Here is a 20,333-nt window from a genome sequence, read left to right as displayed (position 1 = left end):
ATCGGTCTCTGGACGCTGGGGAATCCACTTGTCCAGTATTTTCCTGGGTTGGCCCTTTAAGAACGCCTTCTCCCCTCCCCTGGAGCAGGCAGTAGGTGGGACCCGGGCAATGTTCTGCACCAATTACGAGGTTCCTTGCTCCGTCTCTTCCTGACTGGCAGCAGGGTGGTCCCACCCCATGGCTTTTGGAACGGGCAGGGAGGGGCTGCAGAGAGGGGGAGGCCCCTCGATGGCAGCAACTAAACCAATTCTGTCCTTGCCCAGAAAGATGTTGTTGTCCCTGTCACCATCCCTGCCAGGCATGGGTGCCCCCAGCCTCTCTCACCTATTCCCCCAGGTCCCCTTGGTGCCTGGGTGGTGGGGATGGGCAGGGTGCCCAGCAGGAGCAGGCTCCCCTGCCTGCCACGCCTGCCCTGCAGGGTCTGTGTGCACCCAAGGGATGTCAGGGCGGCCTTGAGTGCACCGAGCACAGGATTCCAGGGCATGACTGCGCGGGGCTTCTGCAGGGATGTGAACCAAGCTAACACCCTGCAGCCTGCCATCATCCTCTGGGACAGGGAGAGGGGGAAATGACTGCTCCACTCCCCCCTGGGGAGGCTGAGCCCCCTGCTTTTGCCCTCCGGGACATTGCTCAAAGCTGTGTCTGCTGCAAAATGTCGGTACATGTGTCTGCCAGGTGAGAGGCTTGGGCGTCTTGCCCGGTCTGATGTCCTGACCTGATGTTGCGATACGGTGGTGGTCTCCTGGGCTTTTTGGCTGGCTCCATGCGTTTGCAGTGACTTGGATACTGTGAAGGTTGACCCCTTCCTTGTCCCAGGGTGGGGAAGGGGCATCCAGCTGGGTGTGCGTGGGGAGCAATTGCATTCCAGCTTTGAATGGCTCACCCGTCTCTGCCTTCCCACTTTCTGCCTCCGACACCCATGGGGGCCTGGCAGGTGTGGGCATCCCTGTCTCGGTGCGAGCTCTCCTGGCTGTTGGTGGTACTGGTGGCAGTGATGCCTCACTTATAGAGGCAATCATGGGGTGCAGACAGCAGCCAAAGCATTAGCTGGGGGGAGAAAAGTGGTGGGAGAAGAGCCCCTGGCACCTCAGGGCTCTAACAAGCACCTTTTCATCGGGCATGAAAAGTCCTTTGGCCTGCATTCATGACAGCTGCCCTTTGTCTGTGGGCGAGATGTGAAGCCACCATTGTGGAAGGGGGAGCGCACAGGGAGGGCTTGTACCTAGCTTCCAGGCTGCCAGGACGTGCAGTTTCCCTGCAAACGGGAAGCGAGCTGTCGGAGCAAGTGACTCAGGCTGGCAGAGGGGAGGCCGGGGGTGGCAGCCCCACTGATACCGGCTCGGGGCCCCCGCTTCGCGCACCTCCGGGGAGCCACTGCTGGCCGAGAGGGGACGGAGCTCTCGGCCAATTGGGCGCTGATCTGAAGCAGGGGGGGGAAATCTGCTTCTCCCCCCCCTTCCACCTCCGCGCTGGGGCTGTGATTCAGTTCCCCTCCCCCAGCCCACCCCCTCTGCTTGGAAGCTGACAGCCGGAGCCGCAGCCTGCCGGAGCCCGGGAGCTGTTTTCCAAGCCGTGGAAGAGAGACCCAGGGATTTTTTCGCGGCTCCCCAGCGCCTGCTGCGTCCCGGGCCGGACGCGTGCGGACATGGAGAGCGTCAGCCTCCAGCGACCCGCCTGGAAATGGCAAGTACTGAGTTTGTTTTCGCTCTGGGGCTGGGTCTCTGGGCAGATCCGCTACTCGGTGGTTGAGGAGTCAGAGGTGGGAACCGTGGTGGGGAACGTGGCCCGGGACCTGGGCTTGAAGGTGGAGGAGCTGCCGGGTCGCAGGCTGCGCCTGGGCTCAGAGGAGAGCCTGCGCCACTTCGCTGTGCGCCTGGACAGTGGTGCACTGGTGGTGAGCCAGCAGCTGGACCGGGAGCGTCTGTGCGGAGCGGCTGCCAGCTGCGTGCTGTCGGTGCAGGTGGTGACAGAGAACCCCCTGCAGCTCTTCCGCCTGGAAGTGGAGATCCTGGACCTAAATGACAACTCACCGAGTTTCCCCACTGCTCATCGCACCCTGCGCGTCGCTGAGTCTGCCACAGTGGCCATGCGCTTCCCCCTGGAGAGTGCGCAGGACCCCGATGTGGGCTCCAATGCTGTGGGCTCTTACCGGCTGAGCCCCAACTCCCACTTCTCCCTGGACGTCAAGCAGCAGCAGGATGGCAAACTCTTCCCGGAGCTGGTGCTGGAGCGTGCCCTGGACCGGGAAGAGCAGCCAGAACTGCAGCTGGTGCTGACGGCCGTGGACGGGGGAAGCCCAGCCCGCTCGGGCACAGCGCAGATAACGGTCCTGGTCCTGGATGTCAATGACAACGCGCCCACCTTTGACCGTGCCACATACAAGGTGCAAGTCCCGGAAAACACGCCCATGGGGGCCCTGCTCCTCCAGCTCAACGCATCTGACCCTGATGAGGGCCCCAACGGGGAGACGCAGTACTCCTTCGGGGTTCACACCTCTGACTCGGTCCGGAAGCTCTTCACCCTGGATCCCCGCAGCGGCGAGGTCCGGGTGAGTGGGGCCCTGGACTTTGAGGAATCACCTTTCTATGAGATCTACGTGCGAGCCCATGATGGTGGGGTCCCGGAGATGGAGGGCCACTGCGTACTGCAGGTGGAAGTGGAGGACGCCAATGACAACCCCCCAGAAGTGCTGCTCACTTCCCTGCTGAACCCGGTGCCGGAAGACACCCCACCAGAGACCGTTGTGGGGCTCTTCAATGTACGGGACCGAGACTCAGGGGCCAATGGGGATGTGAGCTTAGAGATCTCCCCCGATGTGCCTTTCACCATCAGGTCCCTTCAGAACCACTTCTCTCTGGTCACCCGGGAGACCCTGGACCGAGAGTCCACCTCACAGTACGTAGTGGAGCTGATCGCCCAGGATGGGGGGTCTCCTGCCCTCACCACAACGCTCACGCTGCTCCTCAACATATCTGATGTGAATGACAACCCCCCCCGCTTCTTGCAGCCCTTCTATGATGCCTTTCTCCCAGAGAACAACCCACCTGGCTCCCTACTGTGCACTGTCTCTGCCTCAGACCCCGATGACGGGGATAATTCCCGTCTCGTTTACTCCATAGAGAGCAGCCAAGTGCAGGGTGCTCCCACCTCTTCCTTCATTCACATCAACCCTGACAATGGCAACCTTTATGCTCAGCGCACCTTTGACTTCGAGCTGCTGCAGGTTCTGCCGGTCTCTGTGGCTGTGCGGGACTCCGGGTCCCCCCCACTCCACACCAACGTTACTGTCTACATTTTTGTGTTGGACCAGAATGACCACCCCCCCACCATCCTGCACCCTGCCAGTGACAGCGACATCCCGGCACCCCACAGGGTCCCGCTGTCTGCCCCACCGGGCTACCTGGTCACCAAGGTGACAGCAGTGGACGCGGATGCCGGGCACAATGCTTGGCTCTCATACCGACTGCTGCCGCAGTCCACCGATCCCTCCTTGTTCCACGTGTCGCTGTACACCGGGGAGGTGCGGACGGCGCGTGCCCTCCAGGATACTGATGTGGCAGCGCAGCAGCTCATTGTCCAGGTGATGGACAACGGCGACCCACCGCTCTCCACCACTGTCACCATCACCGTGGCCCTGGAGGAGGCGTCCCTGGAGGAGAGCTACAAGACTCGGGATTTCCTGGCTGGTGCCAAGGAGAAGCCGGACCTGACCCTCTACCTGATCATCGCGCTGGCAGCCGTTAGCACCGTGGCACTTGCCACCGTCACCCTCCTGGCCGCCCGGTGCCTCCGGCGCAGAGGCCGTGCCGCCGCCTCGCCCTGCTGCTGCTGCTGGCTCAGCGAGTCGCCCTCCCGGGACTTCTTCAAGCACTCCAGCCCCAAGCTCCAGCTCAGCTCCGACGGCACCCTTAAGTACATGGAGGTCACCCTGCGACCCACCGACTCCCAGTCCCAGTGCTACAGCACCTGCTTCTCCCCCGGCTCCGACCGGAGCGACTTCACCTTCCTGCGGCCTTGCCCGCCCCCCGCCACCCTACCGAGGGAAACGGGGGCTTTCCTCTCCGCTGCCGGTACGCTGCGGGACCCCGGCCAGGTGAGAGCCTAGGGGCAGGGGAAGGCGGGGCCGGCGCGGCGCCGGCCGGGGGGCCGGACCGCGCCTTCCCCCGGGGCCGCCCTTGGTCCCCGGCCCGGCGCGGGGGGCGCGGGGCCGCCGCCGCTGCTCGGGGAAGCGCCGCAGGTTCGCGCCGCGCGGCAACCGCCGGCGGGTTGCGATTGGCGCCGGTGTTGCTGTCCTGGGAAAGGAGCGCGGCGATTGGAGGAGCGGCGCGGGGCTCGGAGCCAATGGCGAGGCGGCTGCGCGGAGCCCCGGAGCCCCCCGCCCGCGTCGAACCGCGTCCGCCCCAAACAATGAATGGGAGCGGCGAGCGCTGAGCGCGGCCCCGCAGCGCGGAGGGCATCGCTCCCCGGCCGCCCAGCCGGCAAGGATGCCGAGGGCAGGGAAGGCGGGCCGGTCCCTGGGACTGCCGCGTGTCTTCTCTTTCTGTTTGTTCTTGCACAGCTCCTCTGCTCAGATCCGGTACAGCATCCCGGAGGAGCTCACCCGGGGCGCCTTCGTGGGCAATATCGCGAAGGACCTGGGCACCGATGTGGCGAAACTGGCGGCAGCTAATCTGCAGGTACTGTCCGATTCGGATTCCCAGTACTTCTCGGTCAATGTGAACACTGGCGTTATAATGGTCAGCGAACGGATAGACCGGGAGCAGCTCTGCGGGCAGAACCCCCGCTGCTTCCTCCACCTGAAACTTGCCATCGAGAACCCAGTGGAGTTTTACCGCATTGAGGTGGAGATCCTGGATATCAATGACAACCCCCCGGAGTTCCCCAGTGACGAGGTTTCCTTGCGCATCTACGAGCTGGCGTCCCTGGGTGCCCGCTTCCCCATCCAGCCCGCCCAGGACCCCGACGTGGGCACCAACACCTTGCAGATCTATCACCTGAGTGCCAATGAGAACTTCAACCTCAACGTCAAGGCACGCACAGATGGTGGGAAGTTCCCTGAGCTGGTGCTGGAGAGGGCCCTGGACCGGGAACTCAGAGCTTTCCACCACCTGGTCCTGACTGCCGAAGATGGGGGCTCTCCCCCCAAGTCCAGCAAGACACGCATCACTATTCAGGTTCTGGATGCCAATGACAACCACCCGGTCTTTGACAGACCATCGTACGGAGCCCGCTTGGTGGAGAACTCACCACTGGGTACCCTCGTGGTGAAGTTAAATGCCACCGATGTGGACGAAGGGCCCAACGGAGACATCCGCTACTCCCTCAGCAGCCACAACTCAGCTGCCTTACGCCAGATCTTTGCCATCGATGAGCAAAGTGGGGAGATTCGCGTCCAGGGCAACCTGGACTTCGAGGAGGCGACAGTGTATGAGATCGAAGTGGAGGCCAAGGACATGGGGTCACCCACAATGGAGGAGCACTGCAGCGTGGTGGTGGAAATCACTGATGTGAACGACAATGCCCCTGAGGTCATTCTTACCTCCTTCTCCAGCTCCCTGAGCGAGGATGCACCCCCGGGCACAGTGGTGGCCGTAATACATGTCAGAGACAGGGACTCGGGTGAGCAGGGCAAGGTCCAGTGTCACGTGTCTCCAGATCTTCCCTTCCGGCTGCGTAAGGACTACGAGCACCAGTACTCGCTGCTAACCAGCACCCGTTTGGACCGGGAGCATGTTGCTTACTACAATGTCACCGTCTCTGCTTCAGACCTGGGCAGTCCCCCACTCTCCCGACATACCATCTTGCCAATTGCCCTGGCAGATGTCAACGACAACGCACCCCAATTTGAGCAAGCGTCCTACGAAGTGCTGGTGGCAGAAAACAACCCGGTGGGCAGCTTGCTGGTTACAGTCTCTGCTGCCGACCCTGACTCAGAGCAGAATTCCCGCCTTTCCTACTCCATCCTGCAAGCTGGTGGGACAGATCCAGGCCTGGATCCGACTCGCTACCTCTCCATACATCCCACGAGTGGGCAGGTCTCTGCCAAACTCCCCTTTGACTATGAGCAAACCACCTATCTCCAATTCCATGTGGAGGTCTCTGATGGTGGCTCCCCGGCCCTGAGGAACAGGACGCTGGTTCATGTTTTTATAGTGGACCAGAACGACAATGCCCCGCAGGTGCATTTCCCCAGGGCCGGGGAGGACTCCGCTACCCAATTCCGAATCTCCCCCTCCACTGCCCCTCCTGCTCTTATCACCAAGGTGGTGGCCATAGATGCGGACTCGGGGCGCAATGCCTGGCTCTCCTACCACCTCGTGGAAGCCACAGACCCGGGGCTTTTCAGCGTGGCCCTGCGCTCTGGGGAGATCCGGATCACACGGGCCCTGCAGGAGACAGATGCTTCTGCGCACGAACTGCTGGTTGTGGTCCGGGACGCCGGGGACCCTCCACTCTCCACAGGCATCACGCTGGTGGTGCTGGTGGAGGAGAAGGGCCCAGAGGCTTTGCAGGGCTCCGAGGCTCGGGCCACCGACGGTGGGGGCTTACCCACGATTACGCTTTATCTGATCGTGTCCCTAGTGCTCATCTCCACTGTCTCGCTGGTGGGACTGGCAGCGCTGGGCGTGCGGTGCCTCCGGCGGGGCTCTGCGCCTGCCAACCAGGGCTGCTGCGTGGAGAGCGTGAACACGCTTCAGCCCCCTCCCAGCCACATTTTTGGGCACTTGCACTATGAGCCTAAGCAAGGGGACACGGTGATGGGCGTCCAGGTGACGGCCACGGCACCCCCAGCCCCGCGTTACCGCTCCTGCTTTTCGCCGGTCTCGGACATCAGCGAGTTCATGTTTGTGAAACCCTCCGCGGGTCCAGCCGGTGCCAACCCGCCGGATCCCACCCTGTGCAGCGAGGTGAGCTCGGGAGCCTGTCCCCCAGCCTGACCGCAGCCCCAGCGCCTGTGGGGCTCGGCACCGAACCGGTTCGGGATGCGGCACCCCCAGCCGGCTTTAGGGAGGGGGTGCCCGCCGGTTCCCGCTCCCAGCAGCCGGGCGGGGCGGAGCGGGGGTTCCCGCTGCCGGGAGTCCCCGGCGCCCTCCCGGCGCTGCGGAGGTGGAGTGGCGGCGGCGGGGAGGGGGGGAAAGCTACGCCGTGCGTATTTTGGGGGAGGCGGCGGAGGAGGAGGAGGGAGAGAAAAAGGAGGAGGAGGAGGAGGAGGGGGCTGTGGAGAGACGTAAAACTGTCACTCGGTCCATCCCCTCCGCTCGCCGACTTTGTGTGCCTTTGCGTGCCGAGGAGCGGCTCAGCCGGCCGGTTTGTGATCGCCCCCCTCCCCGCCCCCTCCATCCCTCCCTGCCCGGCTCCGGCGGCGACTTCCTCCCTGCGCAACCCTCTCGGAACCACCCCCCCGGGGGCGCGGGGGTTCCGGCGCGGCGGCGGCTCCCGGGGCCGGCAGCGGGGGCCGGGAGGCGGGGGAGGCTGCTCGGAGCCGCCGCCGCTCCGCGCTGCTCCGCGCCGCTCCGCGCTGCTCCGCTCGCACACCCGGCACGGGATGCTCGGGGGACGGAGTTTGCTATGGCAGCTCCCGCTGCTGCTCGCAGCCCTCTCCTGCCTGCCGGCTCCCAGCAGCGCCCAGCTCCACTATTCCGTGCCCGAGAACCGCGAGCCGGGCTCCTCGGTGGGCGACCTGGCCAAGGACCTGGGGGTGGACTTGCGGAGCCTGGCCGCCCGCAACCTGCGCCTGGTGAGCGAGGGTGGGCAGCGGCACTTCCAGGTGGACCTGGCGGCAGGTGTGCTGCTCCTCGACAGCAGGCTGGACCGGGAGGCACTGTGCGGGCAGAGCCCCACGTGCTCCCTGCACCTCCAACTCGTTATGGAGAATCCCCTCCAGCTCCATCGCGTCGAGGTGGACGTCCTCGACGTCAACGACAACGCGCCTCAGTTCCCCAAGCCAGAGGTGGTCTTGGAGATCACTGAGGTAGCCAACCCTGGGACTCGGCTACCCCTGGAAGTAGCAGAAGACCCGGATATGGGCTCCAACTCCATCTCCACCTATGAGCTCAGCCCCAGTGAGCATTTCGCCCTGAGTATCAACGTGAGAGGAGATGGTGTTAAAATGCCTGAGATCGTACTTGAAAAACCACTGGATAGAGAGAAAGTGGCTGTTCATCACCTAACACTGACAGCCCTCGATGGAGGGAATCCGGTGAAATCTGGCACTGCCAAGGTTACCATCCATGTCCTGGATGCAAATGACAACCCTCCTGTCTGCGACCCACCCATATCCAAGGTACATCTGGAGGAGAACGTGCCAGTGGGCACTCTGGTCACCAAGTTAAATGTCACCGACCTGGATGAAGGTCCCAACGGGGACGTGGAATATTCTTTCAAAATTAGCAATAACGCACCTGGTAAATTCACCAAGCTGTTCTCCTTAGATCCCCGGACAGGGGAGATCAGAACTAAAGCCCCGCTGGATTATGAGGAATCCAGTGCTTACGAGATTGCGGTTCGAGCCAGGGACAAGGGATCCCCAGCCATGGAAGGGCACTGTCACCTGCGAGTGGAATTAATCGATATAAACGATAACAGTCCAGAGATCGTGCTGACCTCTCTCTCCAGCCCAGTGCAGGAGGACGCAACCCCAGGAACTGTGATTGCCCTCATTGGTGTGAAGGACAGCGATTCTGGTGACAATGGGCAGGTCCGCCTGCAGATAGCGAAAGAACTCCCATTTAAACTGGTGTCGTCTTTTAAAGAGCATTTCTCACTGGTCACAGATGGTCCCCTTGATCGTGAGAAGGCCAGTGGATACAACATCACAGTGAGGGCTGTGGATTCAGGGTCCCCACAGAGGGCCACGCAAAAAACCTTTTATCTCCGAATTGCTGACGTGAATGATAATGCACCGAATTTCTCCAGCCCTTTTGATACAGCTCACGTTCAGGAAAACTCCCTTCCTGGAACTTCTGTCTTTTCAGTGTCAGCATCTGATCCTGATGAGGGTAGCAACGCCAAGCTGTCTTACTCCATCCTGGACAATGGGATGCAGGATGTACCCATCTCAACCTACTTCCGGATAGACCAGGACAACGGCACCATCTACACTGTGCGGGCTCTGGACTACGAGCAGGACAAGGTGTTCCAGGTGCCTGTGGAGGTGAAGGATGCTGGGTCTCCTGTGCTGAGTAGCACTGCTGTGGTCCATGTGTTCATCCTGGATGAGAACGACAATGCCCCAACCATTGTCTACCCATCCGTCCCCAAGGGCTCTGCCTTCCATCAAACCATTCCGGCCTTGGCAGAACCTGGCTATCTGGTCACCAAAATTGTAGCTGTTGATGCTGATAGTGGTCATAATGCCTGGCTGTCCTACCAGCTGCAGGAGACCGCTGAGGCTTTGCCTTTCCAAGTGGAACGCCGCTCTGGAGAGATAAGGGTTGCACAGGCTCTCAGGGAGTCAGAAGATCCCCACAGGCTGGTGGTCGAAGTGAGGGACAATGGGACACCGTCCCTCTCGGCCTCTGTGGTAATAGTCATTTCTCCAGAGGAAAACAGTGTGCAGGACTTCGCCAAGTCCTTGGAGCTCCCCAAATCTTCTCCCAAGGATACCAACCTAACGCTTTACCTCATCATCTCCTTGGTGTCCATTTCCCTTGTGTCCTTTGTGATGTTTGCTGTGGTGGCTGCCCGGTGTCTCAAAGCTGGCGCTGCCAGCTGGACCTTTGCGGATTGCTGTCGAGGGACTGGCCGCAAGCCCGCCTCCCATTTCCATGGGCAGATGAAGCCAGATGGCTTCATCAAGTACCTGGATGTGGGAGGAGCGGGCTTGACCTCCCAGGCACAGAATTACACCTCTTGTTTCTCGCCCATGTCTGACCAGAGCGATTTCCTCTTTGTAAAACCTTTCAGCCATTCTAGCACTGCGGAGACCGTGGCTGCCTATGAGCAGGTGACCAGCACCTTAGCGAGTCCCTGCGATGGGGTAAGAGATGTGTATTTCTTACTGTCCTGTCTGCTAAGCGCAACGGTCCGTAAAATCCAGGCCAGTTGGCTGTTCTCTGTCCTTCCACCTAAGAAGGTGGCTTCAGGGAAGGTGTGTCACTGTCACCTCCTGGGAGGTGGCAGGTGAAAGCTTTGGCTCAGCTTGATGGAGGGCGGGGGAAGGGGCTGGGTGGCACTTTAAAATCAAATACTTTGTGTTCGTAGAAGTGGAGAGTCTTCCCTTAGCCCCGTTCGTACTCTTTCCTTTTTAAAGTGATTCTTAGCATGGTCAGGAACATATTTTTTTGGTGTTTAACTTCTTGATTCTGTTTAACCCCTTTATTCTCCATGGCATACGAACTGTGACGTGGGAGGAGGTTATCTGAAAGCAAGCTTGTCGGTGTTTCTTTTTGCTCTGTTTTAGAGGTGCATTGTAGAAATTTCTCATTTCTTAACTCCCCAAGTGTTACTACTTACTGATTGTGCCCCAGCAAGGGATCATTTTCCAGCTTCGTTGTTTCGAGTGAGGGGCTGAATTCACTGTTCAGCACTGAACGTAGCGACACTTTTCGCGAAGATCCTGGTGACCTTACGTGCCCTTGGCCTTGCAGAGACCTAGGCAGCGGCGTGCTTTGAAAACTTTAGCCACTTGTATTCAGATGTCTAAATATGGATGGAGGTGACTGTATTTAGCTGTAGCTTTTATAACTTTGGGCTATAAAAAGTAAAGTAATTTTGTGTCATAAATACCTGCCCTAAATTTGAAAGTGGTAATTACAACAGGAATTCAAAAAACAGATTGGGAAGGACTTATCTAGTGCAGGATTGTGTGTCAGCGTGTGCAAAAATGTGTATCTGAAATCTGGAGGGCAAGTATTTAAACAGCTTAATTTGCATGCAGCGTGGGTACCAGTGGGGCCTCTATTTTAGGGGAGTAATTTATTCTAATCTATTCTTTCATGAAAATCATCAAAGCTGTGGCGAAATTAGTGAAATCACATCTACTAAATAAAAATCTAGGTCAGCTGTACCCGTCTTCACTTTTCCTTAGTAATTGCATGTACAAGCAGAATAATCCTGTAAAACTGATGTTCCACTGTATGGACTATGAACTGCTCATTCCTAAGGTAACTGAGAGAAATGTTGTTCTTTCCAGGTAGCATGTTATCATTCTGGAGTTAATTAAGAAGATTACGATTTTCGGAAGTATGCGTCTTCCAGACAGAAAACAGTTCTGCTATTTAGTGTTTTCACAAAGGCGTGATTCAAACAGGAATATGCAAGCCTGCTTCATGTCCTTCCTTATTTACAAAATGTCCATTGTCTAATGGTAAAATAACATGGGCAAAAGGCGATATGGGGGCTTACTAATGAAGTTACAAAGTGTGCTGCTGTGTCCGAAGTTTATTGTGTCTCCTAAACAAATAATGCTCTTTTCTTTTGCTGTCGGAAGTTTATTCTTTTCTCTACGGACAGAAAAAATATTGTAGTGCTCCGAGGCTGTAGCATCTAGGAAAAGTCATTCAAATGCAATGTGTGAAATCAAGATCTCAGGCAGGCTTTTTTAAGGGAAGAAGGACAGATTAGGAAGGTCTGTTATCGTTTTACCTTCTGGCATTAAAAGCATCTTTCTCAGTATCAATTAACTCTGCCACCCCCACCCCCACACTCCCCCAAGCTCATTACTTTGGTACCATTGCTCCTGCTGAATTGATGCCCTTATCAGTTTATTTCATGCTTCATTTCTTTCACAGCCTGGTTTCCTGAGCTGCTTTGGAAGATTATTCGCTGAATAGTTTTTGTCATGCTTTTTAGTATTCATGCTAGTTCAGAAATACTCAAGAGAGGGGGAGGGGAAGCTTTCTTTTTGTTCTAATTGATTTGCTTTACTTGGAAAGAACACGCTGATATTCCAGACTGAAGTAATCCAGGATCAGTTCGCTTTCATTTTCAAAGACAAGAATGGAGTTATTAAAACTCTTCTATTTTCTCTGCAGCAAGCTCAGCCTAACACAGACTGGCGCTTCTCTCAGACCCAGAGACCTGGTACGAGTGGGTAAGTGCCTCTTTCTTCATGTATGTGTCTGGTGAAGGTTTCTTTCCTTTGCATGCCACTTTCAGTGCTGGAAAGTCCTCGACTGGCAGCTCTGAGGATGGGTGTTCCCTTTCATTGACAGAATTGTCCAGCCAAAGAGTCAGAAATAGGGCTGCTTCTGTGTCAACTCTGGTGGTGGTGTGGCAGCTGTTGTGTGCAATGGTGTGTCTGGTTTTGGTGTCTACAGCTCAAGGAGGACAGTCAGGAACCAGAGGGAACTCCAGGTGAATTTGTGAGATTGTTAAAGGACTGGAAAACAATGCTTCTCAGTGAAAGGCTTGTTACCCAAAGCAGATTTTTGAGCATTAAGACTAGATCTAGGCAGATTCTGAGTCCAAAATTATGATTCCTCCCTTCATGGAGGCCACTGGAAATCATTGTGTGATTCCCTTTACCAGCCATGGAGCCTCGAGCTCTGTGCTGCTGAAGCGTATTGCCTGCTCTGGCTTCAGCACCTAGTGCCAAACCACTGTGTAAGCCCCCGTGGCAGCCAGAAGTTGAGTAGATGAGCCCCAGGTGCCCAAAGGCTCCTCTAGAGAAATGTGTCCCAGCCACATCTAGCATCAGCAGGAGCAGGTCCCTCATGAAATGCCACTGTTTGTGCTTTCTCCTGTGGGCTAATCTGGCTGAATCAGGGTTGGGAGCCCTGAATCCAACTCCATTTGTTGGGGAGTTTGGAACCTTTCTTGCATTCCTTGGGAAGTGCCGTCATCAACATGGGGTGGTTCATCGGTTCATCCAGGTGAGGGGCACTCTGCACGCTTCCACTGGAGCTGGGAAACTGGCCAGAGGGAGGCTAAGGAAGAAGAAATTAAACCTAATGGGTCAGGAGACTCAAAGGAAGGAGGTCTCCTAAGGTCTGGTCTTGCTCTCAAAACCATGGCTGAATTTTTGCCAATTTGCATGCAACATCAAAAACATAAGAAGCCCTGGCAGCAGAGCAGAGACCTGCCTCCCAAGTGAGTACTCCTCTCTTGACTGTGCACGCTCTTGCCTTTGGCCCAGCAAAGTTTGCTTTACTTGATACATGGTGAGAAAGCATTGACAAGAAAATATTGAACAGGTGCCCTTCACCTCTCCCGTCTTTCTTCCTGGTTCATAGGCAGGGATCCTCTTCAGAGGGTGAACTTCCTGAGTACCATGAGGGTAAGAAGGGGCTTAAATTGGGAGTCCACCTTCCTCTGTGAATACCCCAACCAGATGTTGCTGTGTTTGAGAAAGCTGGCTCCCAGATAATTTGTATGTGAAAAGATTATATCTCTTGGGGCATACCCAAGGATTATACCCTTGGAGCATCCAGGAGTAAATTCGGATGCTGTGCTTCCTTGGCTGGCTGGGTCAGGCACCATATCTCCGTGGAAAAGAGAGGAGCTCACGCATCTGTGCTTTGTCGTTCCTGGTGGCCGCTTGGGCAGGTCCCGTAGCGGTTTAAATGGTGTCACAGGGAGCGTCGGGTCCTGGGTTTTGGTGTCGGAGCTTGCAGTTGAACATCTGCAGCAGCTGGTTGTGTCTGAGTCTTTCCCTGGGTCTGGCTCGATAATTTAGCTCAACCGAAAATTAAGAGACTACTATAGCTAACTTGTTGCAGCAATTAAACTTTGTTACTAGGCTCTTCTAGCTGACAAAGGCAAAATGGAGTGAGGGTTTGATGTAAAGTGTGTAAAGCATTCCCACTAGAAACCAGCCATGGACTTTAAAACAAGGCTATTGCTGGAACAGTTTTCTCAGAGCTCTGTTGAATTCCCCATCACTGACAACGTTTTAATCAAGAAAAATCTTTCTAACCATTTATGCTCTAGTTCAAATGACAATTAACTGGAAAGCCCTGTTAATGCAGAAGTGCTGCAGAGCTGCTGTAATAGTTTTGTTACGAGAAGCAAGTAAATGAACCCCCTCAGAGCAAGCTCTATTGCTCCCTCTTCTAGGATCATGCTGGAGCTCTTCAAGGCGCAGCACTGATGCAGTGCAGACCTACTGAACTCAGTGTCAGGGACCTTTTCTGAGGTCATGGGACAGTGACCCTCACCCCAGCCCCCAGCCTCTGCCTGAAGCTCTTTACAAGCTCCAGCCCCTTCCCAGTGCCTGAGTTGGAGCAGCAGCACATGGGGTGGGAAGAGAGAGGGCAGGAGGGAAGGCAGCTTCAGAGTCTGTTTGTGGGGAGCTGAAGTAGTACAACATGCTGGTTCTGGTGCACGAGCCGTGATGTTACCCCCCGATGATCTGTGACCAGGGTGCCCACGGTAGTCCCTGAAACAGCCACCAGCAGCTCGTGTCAGTGCCAGTTGTGGCAGGGGTTCCCATAGCACGGGCTGCCCAGGCTGGCCCCCGGGGTTTGGAGAGGGGCTTTGCCCAAGCACAGGCTGGTACTGAAATAACTCAGGGGATTTTAATTCCTACTGGTTTTCCCCACCTGTCTGTGTGCGGATTCCACATTTGCAATGAAACAGCTCTTGCTGATTTTTTTTTTTTCCTGTTTCTTTTATCCTGTTTTAAGTTAAATCAATGGAGATGTTTTTATTCTAAACCTGTGTTACAATACTCAAGGACGGAAATAGAAAGTGCTATCATACATTCAGTGCCCAGCCCTGACATCTCTCTGCTGATCATACAGGCAAATCCTGGAGAGCAGTCCACTTCCCGTTGCGCTCTTCCCGTGCTCTTCCCAGCATTTTAATGTCTGTTGTGTGAATTCCCCAGGCACCAGTTGGTAGTACAGGTATTAAAGAGGGTGCAAGGGCAGCTGCCTGATCTCTGCCCACTGTTACTTTTCCCAGTGTTTGCTCATGTACAACTGTGTCTCCTGCTGACAGGTGAACCTCTCTAGCACTGTGAGCTCTCTGAACTGCAGGGCTCTGCTTGGTGCTTGAGTAACACAGGCCACCTCTTAGCTGAAAAGAAAAAGAAGGGATGTGCTCTTAACTGCATTTGCCTGACCCAAATTAAATAGCAATAATCACAAGGCAGCTTAGCTAGCAGTTTGAATGGATCCCAGAGGGAGTCCGGCACGGACCCAAAGCCAGAAAGCGGGCTTAAACCCATATTGTGATTTCCCCTTTGCCATCTTCATGGGAGTTGGAGAAGGGAACAATCCTGTCTTTTGTCAGCGTAGCCCTGCCCACCGAAACAAATCCCACATGCCTCCGAGCACCTGGAACCAGGCAAAACTCAGGGTAAGCTCGATAAGGCAGGGATCGTCTCTTGATCTCGTACATCACTGCATTCAGAACACTGTTAGGGGACAACAAAGTGAATTTGTTCTTTGTTCTGAAACACAGGAGAGTTCTGGTGCACACGCTCAGGGAATAAGAGCTCAGACAATATCCTTTGAAAATGTGGTAGGGAGACAGACCTGAGTAGAGCGATTCTCAATTAATCTTGCTTGGGAGAAACAGGAAAATAGATCAATTCATTTAATGATGTTTGTATTTTGTTTTCTAAAAAAAAAAAAAAAAAAGCACTCATGCTATCTCTGGGCAAATGTAAATGAATACAGAATGATACTGAGCAGCAGATGCCATTCCCAGACAAATCAGATCAGTGGCTGTAGTGGAGATTACAGAAATGTATTGTCCAACGTACAGTCCGGCAGCATTGCAGGACATCCCTGTGGGATTGTCACCATGGGGTCTCCCTGGGAGGGGGGTGGCGTACGGGTGGGAGAACACAGGGACTGGGACTGGTACAGGGACCCATCTTGCTGCTTTTTCACTAGTCGTCCAAGGAACAGAGACTGAGCTTGTGTCCTGCATGTTCATGGTACTTGCCTGACCCTGGTAGCTCTTTGTTTTGATCTCTGTGTGATGGTTTATTCAGGAAAACACTGGGCTCAAGTCAGGATTTCCTTCCTGGAGGAATAGGGAGCGTTCTGTGTTACTCACAGGTGGGCACGGGAGGGTGAAACATCACGGGCTGGGAAGACCCGGTATGTCCTGGGCAGCTTGTGGGAGGAGTGGGGGCAATCTCAGGCTGTGTGGGTAGGCTAGAAGGAGATCCCAGGCAGGAGGCATCCCAGAGACCGTGGCCGGGGACTCACAAGGAGGTGGGGGGCAGTGTGGGAATCCCCGGTCACTCCAGGGCAGGGAGGAACAAAGCATGCAAAGAAGATATAGAGTGTCATTTCACACCCACACACCCCCATTTGTTTTCTCTAATCCTAAATTTCCCTGTGCTACTGGTTTCCAACACTGTTGCGAGTCAGAGTCCCCCTCCCAGGGCGAACACAGTCAATAGTGATGTTCGCTTCACTCGCCTGTTAAACAGCATCACAGCTGCCCTGTCTGACCCCAGCCATCATCACCCAGGCTGTGCAGAGGGAGGAAGGAGAGTGCAGCAAAAGAGATTTGCGGCTGACAGTGGAGGTGCACATAAAAGAGATAGGAAGGAAAGGAAGGTTTTTTCATTCTTTGTTTTGTTTTCACGACTGAGCTCCAAGAGTTGGGCTTGCAGGACTAACAACAGCCTGTGTGTGCATGGTGGGGGATAGGGAGGGGAAAAAAGGTCTTCCAAGGATAGTCCTTAAAGCTCTCAGGAGCATTCTTGGCATTCAGGGGGTGCAGGTACTGCCAAAGGGTGGCTGCAGCTCGGGGTGCTTCTAGTGTGTGTTTGGGGTGGTCAGGAGGTCCCGTGTGACAGCAGCACCCTGGTATACCAGGACACACTCCCGCCAAGGGGACCCCATATAGGGTGTCTGGGTGGGACGTCTCAGAGCACGCAGCAGCTGGGACGAGAGGACAGAGGCAGAGGGAGACGCGGACATTCACGGCCTTACGCAGGGTGGGGGCGGACCCCCAGCAGAAAGACAACTGGCCACAGATGCAGGCTTTAGCACGTCCTTCCTAAAAAAAAAATACTTGCTAACCCAGCAGCCACAGGGGTGTCTGTGGGTGTTGTAACCCCATAGGAATTTACGTTGCAAGTTTGTGTAATTTTATAGTGGCTACAGTAGCAAGTGCTATAAAGGGATGTCCGGGTAAACACTGACGGATTTACCTTTTGTCCACTCTTTGATTGAAAATGTAAAAACCAGCACGTGCTGGGCAGAGGCACTGGCCAAGCTGCAGCCTGCAGCAGTCCTCTCCCTGCCCTCCAGTGCTACCGCTGGGTTGCAGAGCCAGGTCCCTGTGACTGTGACCCCTCCGTCCCTCTCATGCCCCACCATGGCTCTTCAGGCTGCAGCTGCAGCCTCTCTCTATAGCAGAGCTGTTCCAGCCCTCTGACCATTTCCGTGGCTTCCTCTGGACCTGCTCTCACAGGTCCATGTCTGTCTCATGCTGGGTGCCCCAGAGCTGAATGGAGGGCTTTGGGGGGTCTCAGGTGAGTGGAGCAGAGGGAGAGAATCCCCCCCCTCGACCTGCTGGCTACGCTACTGGTGATGCAGCCCAGGACACGATTGGCTTTCTGGGCTGCGAGCGCACGTTGCCAGCTCATGTTCCATTTTTCACCCATCAGTACCCCCAGTCCTTCTCTGCAGGGCTGCTCTCAATCCCTTCATCCCCCAGTCTGTACTGATATTGGCAATTGCAACCCAGGTGCATACCTTACACTTGGCCTTGTTGAACTTCATGAGGTTCACATGGGCCCACTCCTCCAGCCTGTCAAGCTCTTGTCTGCCCTCCTGTGCACTATGCAGCGTGGGTCTCCCTATGCTCCTCTTCCCCATTCCCCACCAAATCTCCAGCCTCCTGCTTTCTCTGAGCCCCTCCCCAGCACCATTGTCATCCCACACAGCATCCCAGGCTGTGCCCAGCTCTGAAGCAGAAGCAGAACAAGCAGCTTTTGCAATTTTCAGCCACGTGTGTAATGATGGGCAGTGACAGGCGAGCTAGAGGGCCAAGCGTGGCTGGTAACTGAGCCTTTCCCTAGTAGGATACACCAGTGAGGGTCTTTCTCTGTTGATTTTCATGCAAATGGTAGAAGAGTAGTATATCAGAAACTTCCACCTGGCCATCAGATCTGGTTGAAACCACTCAGCAGCTTCCAGAATCCAGGTGTAATTGAAGAAGTGGATAGGCAGCATGGGGAAAATAGGTTGAAAAAGGGAAAAGGAGGCAGTCATCAGGACAGGTGTCACCTGGAGAACGTGCAGCCAGCGGGACACGCACTGCAGCTGATGTCACCACAGTTCCTGGGGAAGGTCAGGAGCCTTGGGAGCAACTGTGGGCACTTCTGGGCTGTGCAGGCTTCCCACCCTCAGGTCCTCATTGACAGGGGCAGGAGGAGCAGCAGAAATAACTGCCACCCTGGGAAATGTAGGAAATAATTGTAATTCTTGGGATTCCATCCCAAACACACTCAAGGGTTGAAGCCAGCAGAGGTATTCGCTTTGCCAGGTGAGGTTCCACATGTTTTGCAGGTGAATCAAAAGAGGTGCAGCTGTCTTTGGGCTAAAATTACTGCTGCTTCTGGCTGGTTTGCATTCATCTGCCTGTTCAGATGCTTGAGTATCGAGTGATTCCTCCACTGCTCCTGCAGTATGCAGAGTGTGGAGCTGCTCTCAGCTGCCACCCCAGGGCCTCGGGAAGGTGTGAGTGGAGCCCAGCAGCCTGAAAAATCACAGCACCCTCTGTAAATCCATTTGGGGTCATTGCTTTGCAGGAACAGCCATAATCTAAGTGACACAGCGCTCTCCTAAGATTGAGAGCTGCTGCTCTTTAGTGTGGGCTACGGACCCCTGAGTGAAGGAGGAGTTGTGCTAGTAAAGGGGCTCTGCACTGAAGGGAGGGTTTTCCCCCTGCCGAAGTCTCTAGGGCTGCAGAGCTCAAATCACCAGCTTGTGCCAGGTCCTGGGGAGCCTGGGAGAGAAGTTTCCTTTTTGGGGAGTATTTGAGGTGGTTGTTCATGCCCGATGATGCAGCCCACACCAGCCCCCAGCCTGTTTGTGTGTCTTTTGCTCAGCAAAGACCTTGGATGAAACCATGGAAGCCCAGCAAGGGCCAGACGGTTGCATCTGCCAGGTTTGGGGTTGCCCTGGTGGGTGTTGAAACAGGAAAGGTTGAAGACCACTCAGCAGCTCGCGGCTTTAGGTGGGACTGTGTTTTCCTATCAAATGCTGCGGAGAAAACTCTGCTTTAAAGCATTATGAAGCTGCTCAGAGCCTGGCTTTGCTCTGAGCGTGGGCTGCAGCCCCATGGTGCAATTTTGGGGTGGCTTTGGGGTGCTGGGGTAGGCAGGAGCTGTTTTGATGCTGGGAGCAGGAGTTGTCTCTGGATAACTGCTCTCCTTTCCCCCCTTCCTGTGGAGCTGAGCCAATCCTGGGACTGGAAAATGAAGGTTTTGTAGCGGTGTGTCCTGGTCCCGCACCACTTCCCCTTCCATAGCCACAGAGCTGGTCCCCCATGCTGTGCACAATGCTGGTGAGCACTCCTGCTTGCAGAGTTCACCCTTTTGTCTATTAACAGCCCAAATCTCAGCAAATTCACTTATATGGGCTTCTTTCTACATCAAGTAGCCCTCTTCAGCTGAATGTTTCCTTCCCTTATTGACCACTCTGGGCCAATAATCCCTTTATCTGCATTTGTCATGGCCCTTGAAGTCTGAGATACCCAGATCCTGCCAGGTGGGACAAAAGCTGGAGAGTCTTTTATGGAGAAGGGGAAATATCCTAGTAATGGGATGCGTTTCTCATTCGAGAAAGCCCCCAGAATATCAGGAATTTCATCATCCCAGCGTTATGTATAGAAACACTATTTTAGGTAATTTAGCAGGTGCTATGTGTATTAGTTTAATTTTTCTGCCTCCATCTGCTTCCTGCGCAGCTGAGCACATGCCACGGCCGGCTGCAGAGGCACAGGGATCTGACAAATAGGCACAATAAGCTTTCCAAAGAATTTCCTAAAATATCCTTCGCAGCGTGTTTGGGGCATGGATGGCGGCAGGATGGGCTGGGTGAGATACTACTGATCTCAGCACCAGTTCATCCAGGAGGGCTGGAAGAGTTCCTGGAAGGGGGGACTGCCCCCGGTCCCCATTTTAGAGACATCGTGGCCTTTTGTTCTGTCTCTGCTTGACAGAGCAGCATCCCAGCAGCTACGGTGGCTGGACGTAACGAGTCGTTGGTACTTTGGGAGGCTGCAAATCTTCCCCCTGCTTGCCTGCTAACATTTTTCAATCCCATCTTTGCAAAGTCATGATCTTAAAGCTGGGCCTCATCCAGGCCTTCTTCAGCCCTTGTAATTGCATTACAAAAGCAGCAGGGAATGTGTGGAGCCGGGGGAGAATGGGGGAAGGGCCGGCAGCATCCTCTGTTAAGGAAGGGAGAAG

General features: G+C 55.4%; 2 protein-coding genes across 3 annotated transcripts in view; both read left to right on the top strand.

Moving 5' to 3' along the window:
* LOC104258116 (protocadherin gamma-C3-like) overlaps positions 1–20,333 on the top strand; it is a 49,033-nt gene that overhangs the window by 16,789 nt on the left and 11,911 nt on the right. For both annotated transcript variants that reach the window (XM_059825390.1, XM_059825389.1), the window contains exon 2: positions 11,977–12,035. In XM_059825390.1, the coding sequence (XP_059681373.1) occupies positions 11,977–12,035 (59 nt within the window). The remainder of the gene's footprint in view (positions 1–11,976; positions 12,036–20,333) is intronic.
* Positions 1,647–10,506, top strand: LOC104259522 (cadherin-related tumor suppressor-like). Its single transcript, XM_059825565.1, has 4 exons — positions 1,647–4,012; positions 4,560–6,909; positions 7,578–9,980; positions 10,444–10,506. Exons 1-4 carry the CDS (start codon positions 1,647–1,649, stop codon positions 10,504–10,506), a joined length of 7,182 nt encoding a protein of 2,393 aa, XP_059681548.1.

This window comes from Gavia stellata, chromosome 16 (assembly GCF_030936135.1).
Source record: "Gavia stellata isolate bGavSte3 chromosome 16, bGavSte3.hap2, whole genome shotgun sequence".
Taxonomy (NCBI): domain Eukaryota; kingdom Metazoa; phylum Chordata; class Aves; order Gaviiformes; family Gaviidae; genus Gavia; species Gavia stellata.
The sequence above is the reverse complement of the archived record's forward strand: the minus strand, read 5'-3'. Positions and strand labels throughout refer to the sequence as shown.

Bases quoted from the DNA above. Each gene is read 5' to 3' on its own strand.
- LOC104259522 (XM_059825565.1), top strand. From the start codon at position 1,647: ATGGAGAGCGTCAGCCTCCAGCGACCCGCCTGGAAATGGCAAGTACTG. The intron at 4,013-4,559 runs GCCTTGCCCGCC...GTTCTTGCACAG, and splicing joins AGCGACTTCACCTTCCTGCG to CTCCTCTGCTCAGATCCGGT. The intron at 6,910-7,577 runs GTGAGCTCGGGA...TTGCTATGGCAG, and splicing joins ATCCCACCCTGTGCAGCGAG to CTCCCGCTGCTGCTCGCAGC.